At 36.0% G+C, this 6,078-nt stretch overlaps 1 protein-coding gene across 1 annotated transcript; it reads left to right on the top strand.

Moving 5' to 3' along the window:
- Positions 1–2,667: 2,667 nt before the first annotated feature.
- LOC104159669 (centrosomal protein of 44 kDa-like) lies at positions 2,668–5,767 on the top strand (the record flags this gene model as incomplete). Its single annotated transcript, XM_009697639.1, has 4 exons — positions 2,668–2,803; positions 3,401–3,548; positions 4,512–4,658; positions 5,660–5,767. Coding segments are annotated over exons 1-4 (492 nt in total), but the record flags the coding sequence as incomplete, so codon positions are not given.
- Positions 5,768–6,078: the final 311 nt, after the last annotated feature.

The following is a 6,078-nucleotide window of genomic DNA, read 5'->3' as shown; positions in this document are numbered from 1 at the left end:
GAAGTGCGGTATTTGTCCTTGGCGGTTTTGCATCTCTGCATGATCGTGTGATTCCTCCCCCGCTTCCCTGCCCCATGTAACAGAGGGGTCTAAATACAGTTAGAAGAAATCAAAAGTCTTTTTTGTTAGACACTTCAAAGACAGTGTTTACAGTGCTTTGGTAACTTGCATGGGTTTTTTGGTGGTGATTTGTTTGTAGGTTGGTTTTTTATATATATATTTTAGTGTTTTTGAATACCATATGCAATTTTAAGAATTGTTTAAACCACTTGCAGTTCTGTGTTATCATCTCTTAAAACTGTTATACCTGATTTTATTCTGGATAGCCAATGTTCTGTAACTGTTCTGTCATGAATTCCTACAGGCAAAAGCTATGTGCCGGTTTTTACAGTGTTCACCTTCCCAAGATGTTAAAATATTTTCTAACAACTCTGTTATTTTTATGATCTCTTGAGATATTTGGTTTGTAGTGATGGTAGCTGCAAGTTTTTACATCCGGAGGTCCAGTGTGGAAAGGATTATTGATGCTTTTGGAAAACAGCCTATATGATAAGTTCCTGTGAGAATGTCTTTTATGAGTATTTGCATTGCAGATTAGAGCTTTAATTCTACTTCAGACTCTGAGACTTGCCTTGAGATCTGGTGAAATTGGCAAAACCATAGGGTGGATCACTTTGTAGAGGTAATGCAGGAAGAATAGCTGCCTCCATTTCCAAATACTTGAGGTTAAATTGTCCTCGGCCTTCAACGATGAGTGTTGTTTACTTATATTTAGCCAGAACCTAATGATTAAAGAGGAAGAACCTGATGATTAAATAGGAAGAAAATACTTTAAGAAGGGTAGAACACAGGTGAAGATCTTAATCTTCTTGAAGATTGCTGTTTTAAACACCATAGAGGCAAAAGAAGGGGAAAAAACCCCAAAAATAAACCCCAGACCACTGGGAGTGTAAGCTTTAATTTTTTACTGTAGGTGAAGTGTGTGGCCAAGAAGTTCCTTTCAGGAAGACTCATTGCTTTAATAAGTAGGACCAAATAAAAAAGTTGCAAACTGAAGTGCCTATTGGAGTTGATGTCTGACAAGGCAAGACATAATCTCTTTGGAGTGTTTGGTCTTTTGCTCTGAATCTCGTGTGTCAGCAAGAGAAGTGCTATGGAATTCTGTATCTGGAGAATATCTCTCTATGTACAGTCTGTCTGGCAATGCCTCTTCACTGCTTGGGTTGGTAGGCTTCAAAGTATTTGTTTTCTGGCAAGAAAAGAAATTCAGTGAAGACAGTGGCAGGCAACTATCTCCCAGGTTCTAGCAGAAAATTGAGCAGTAAATTTCTGTTCTAAAGCGTTATAACTGAAATCATTACTTTTACTGAGGCTTTTGGGGGAAGTACTGTAGAGGATTAAGCCAGTCACAAGCAGATCTCAAAGATGTGAGGAAGAACTGCTTTTGTGAGATACCAACTTTCTGTACTCTTTCTCTTTTTTTACCTTGTTTTTTCTCTAAACCATTCAAAAAAACACTGAGTTTGAGAGTTTGCTAATAGACTTTCTCAAGTTCTGTCGGTCTGTCCAGATTGCTAAGATGCAAGCCATTTGTTTTCAATTGTGACTTAAGAGCTGGGCTATCATCCAGTCTGTGCTTTTACAGTTTTGTGTTGGAGAAGAGCTAATATTGGTTGCTTATAAACAAATGGTTGCAAGATAGAGTAAATATTACCCATAGGCTGTCTCTAAGTATAAATAGATTTTGAAGCAAGGGAGTGAAAGACAACGTTCTTTAAGATAATTATTAGTACTGATATTTGAAGGTACTGCTTCAGGTTTTTCATTTTACTATCCGCCAGCCAGGCGGAGTTGCTGGTATTTTTAGATCTCTTATGGCAATATTTTTTTTTTTTTCTCATTTCATGCAGTCTTCAGTTTCCTTGCAGGATAGTTCTGCAGGGAGAAAGGCACCTATTTGTATTTTGCACCGAGTTCTTAGATGAGTCTCCTTCCGTGAAGCAAAGCCCACAATAAATTAAAAGCGGGTTCTCGACTTGTGTGTTAAAATGCAGAAGTTAAACAGAGACCCTTTCTCTGGTTGCCCTCCCAATAAGCTTGCACCTGTTTTGAAATATCTAGGCAGTCTGTTACCCCCTCCCCCTTGAACAATTTTAAGTGTATTTAAGGGATCTCCTAAATAGAGAAGTATTGTCTGTGGTGAGTTGCTAGTCCTGTCTTCTGATGTTTACACATCCAATCATTGCTCTCTTGGCCAGTGAGCTTGGGGCCAGGTGAAGAAAAGACTAAGCAGCAGTCTAAACCGAAGAATGCAGAAGGTTTTAACTGCTTGTGGAGTTTCTGCTCCTCTGAAACAGCGAAGAAAGTTGTTTTCACTTGTTTTTAGTGGATTTAGCCGTCCCCAAATTCTTAGTATGCTTCTGGATATCCTTATCTGTAAAGATCTTTGATAGTTGATCAGATTGAGGATTACAACTTGATCCTATTTAGAATGAATGAAGATGATATTGATTGGTATTGAGCCATAGCTCTGTGCTCTGTTGTAATACTTTGGGAATAGTAGTGTCTAGAAAAGAGGAGTAAAACCCTTTGAATTTCAGTGATAATTCTATTGTGTTTTGTAACTTTTGTGTATATAATATTTTTTTTTAAGCAGGAGAATATAGTATATTACATTTATTTCATAATCTGAAAGAAGAATAACATTTGGAATAATGGCAACAGGAGACCTAAAAGGAAGTTTAAGAAAAATAGAACAAGGACTCCGGTTGTTAAATTATCCAAGAGATGTGGATTATACAGTGTAAGTGGCAGTGTAAATAAATTTGTGGATGTGTAAACAAGATATGTAGAAAAATTGTCTTTGTACCCAGTGATGAGTAATAAGAGCCTGCGTCTGTGGGAAGCTGGGGTTTGATACATGTGAACTGGAAGATAAAGGGATGCAGTTCTGCTGTTCTGAGCAATCCTTAGACTAATCCTGAAGTCTGTCAGTATCTTGCTCTTCTGCTGTTTTTCTCTTTTCTTTGATTAATCTCTCACCTTTATAATTTCTTTGTAAATGCTAGCAAAACTTTATTCAGGAAATTTTGTCCTGTAAAGATTTGGGGGAGGGGGGCGGGAAATAAATGTGTTGAACATTGAAATGGAAATGCTGGTGGACTTTAGACTGGCCAATATTAAAACTATATGAGAATCACAAAAGTATTTTGAGCATTTTGCAGGTAACAGTAAAGACTGCTGAAGGAGATATGCCTGGGAAAAAAACTTAAAATGAAGGATATACTTGGATATAATATACTGGCTGTATTAAAACAACCTTCAAGTTAAGTGTTTGAATTTGTGCAATGAAAGGCTTTTGTTGTCTTCTGCAGTGTAACATACTTTTGTTTCTCGACAGGTTAGTAAAGGGTGATCCAGCTGCATTTTTACCTATCATCAGCTATTGTTTTACATCTTTTTCAACTTACGTAGCGGAACTTTTGGTAAAGTGCGATGTGGAGCTCACAGCAAAGAGTGACTTGCGTTTTATTGAAGCTATTTATAAGGTAGCTGTCTTCATGTTCTTTGCAGAAGAGACCGTTTTGAGTATGGCCTCATAAAAATTAAACATCTAGTATGAGTTTTACTAGGAAGTGAAAATTTTTTTGGCAATGAATGTGACTTGTAATTCTGTTAGGATTTAAGATGAGTAGTGAGTCACTGTGTGGCAAGTCTTTAGATTTTTGTGAAAGCAAGGATGGATGTTGTTAGCCAAATCTCAATTTTGAGACAACTGCAGAAACAGTAATATTATTGCTTTATGTTAGTCTTCAAGAGTACAGAAATATTTATTACACAATAATGGACCTTAGAAGAAATCATAACGAGTAAAAAATCATAACAGCAAACTTCAATAATTGTAATGAAAGCACAATTAAGAACTACAGCTATTTTAAAACCATGGCATATTAATATATAAAGTCCAATACATAACAGTTTGGTATCAAATTCTTAACTGAATGAAAATAACTTTGAACTATCCTTAAAAATATCCATAAGCACATTTTTGTAAAAGGTGGCTTGATGTATTAATGAGTACTGGCTTGTTCAGACTAGTTTTCCATCTGAGGAGGCCAGAGAGCTCTTTACAAAGCGGCCCTGTCAGAGCCTTACTTAGCCCTCTGACGCATTTGCTGAGATTAATACAACTTTTTATTGTGCATTCATTTTGGAAAGCTTTTGTTTAACTTTTTACATATTAATGTCTACAATCATTTATTTCATGAATCTTATCTGGAAGTTAAACTTCTCAAGAGTGATGTGAATGAAATGTGTCTGGAAGAGGTATATTTAAAATCTAATTAGGAGAAACGGCTGAGAATGTGTAAATAACCAAATGAGAAAAGGTTTAACTGCTGAAGTGCAGAATGAAAGAAGAGACTGTAGAAAAATAAGAACCTGAGCATGCCGTTTCTACAACAAATTGCATAGTGATTTTGAAAGTGAAGTAAACTTTTACTTTGTTGCAGCTTCTTCGAGATCAATTTCATTATAAACCGATTTTAACAAAACAGCAGTTTCTTCAGTTTGGCTTTGCAGAAAGAAAAATGCAGATTGTTTGTGACATTATCAACTGTGTGGTGAAAAAACATAAGGAATTAAGTAACTCAACTAAGGTACTGATTAAATGGTAACTTTATTATGAGATGAATTTCTTTTGACATACTTGATGCCACAGGTAGAAGGGGAAGACAAGTTTATTTGAAGATGCAGCATTGCTGATAGTCAAAATAGGGGGAAAATTAGTATGAAGTTCCATTGTAAGATGCTTGAGTGCTATCAGGTGTACAAAAGACATGAAGCTGCCAATGCTTTGTAGTATTAAAAAAAAAAGTATTAGAATGAAGATAAATGTAGTACTTGGTATCTTCACAGGAAGCGATATTTTTTTTTTTACACTCCTCAACATAGTTAATGTTTATGTAACTCGACAGACTTTGCAGGTAGATTTAAAAACAAAGCAAAACTGTCTGATATGTTGAAGTTCTGGTAACATGTAATTTAAACATGACACTTGTATTTGTGTTTCAGAGAGATACGTCTCAAATCTGATTATTTTCATTAATCATGTTTGTTTTACATTGTTAAGGCATTTTTTTATCAGTGTATGCTGTGTATCAATGTGTGCTTTAATAAAGGGAATTTTCAGTCTTCATATTTTTCCAGGATTTTTCTTAGTTGGAGTTTATAACAGTCTTCAGGACTTCGGTGTACTTCATTTGTTACTTTTGGAGGCATAACTACAGGGTTTTTTGTATTTCTTTGTCTTTCAATTCTGGTGCAAGTTGTCTCCTATTTACGACCAGCTTTGATGCAACCTTGCATAAGCATTAATGGGTGTATGAATATGGCATTCACTTCCAGATCTGTTTTCTCTCTAAATTTGGGTCATACTTAAACCTCTGCAGTACAATAGAGTCTAAAAAATTAAATGTGTTTGTGTGTGCCATGCAATATTCCTGCCTGTTAATGAGGGCAGAAAATGGGGTGTGTCATCCCATCCCCATGTTGTTGTGTTGTGTCCCCCCTCCCAGAAAATATTCCTGTGTTAGAAGCGTAATATTTTCTTTTATAATATATATATTAATATATATGATATTTCCTATTCACTTCAAAGGTTAAATCCCAAACGAGGAAAAAACCCAGATCTTTTAAATGTGAAGTATGGTCAAACTGTGATAATTTGCTTGCTGATCCAAGTGGCGGTGCTCTGAAATCCAAACCGGTATAAAAATAGTTTTTATGTCTCATGTCTAAAGATTAGTATAATTTGTAGCAAGTCAGGCTCTTTCCGGAATATGTGCTTTCATTTAGGTTTTAATACTTGATCAGACCAGGCGGGGTTGTTTTGTTTGGGGGCTTTTTTGGGGGGAGATGAGTGAAGTTGGGTTTTCTTTGTTTGTGTGTCATGTCCCCCTGCAAGTGTGGTTGTCTGAAACATAGAGGATATTGCTTCTTTTACCAACTAGCTGATCTTAAAGTCTTGGTGGTAATGATCTAGTGCTGTTTGCCGTTTGAATTGTATCAAACGGAGAG

The sequence above is a fragment of the Cariama cristata genome, unplaced genomic scaffold (genome assembly GCF_000690535.1).
Source record: "Cariama cristata isolate BGI_N322 unplaced genomic scaffold, ASM69053v1 Scaffold45973, whole genome shotgun sequence".
Taxonomy (NCBI): domain Eukaryota; kingdom Metazoa; phylum Chordata; class Aves; order Cariamiformes; family Cariamidae; genus Cariama; species Cariama cristata.
This window is presented reverse-complemented; position numbering and strand designations above follow the sequence as displayed.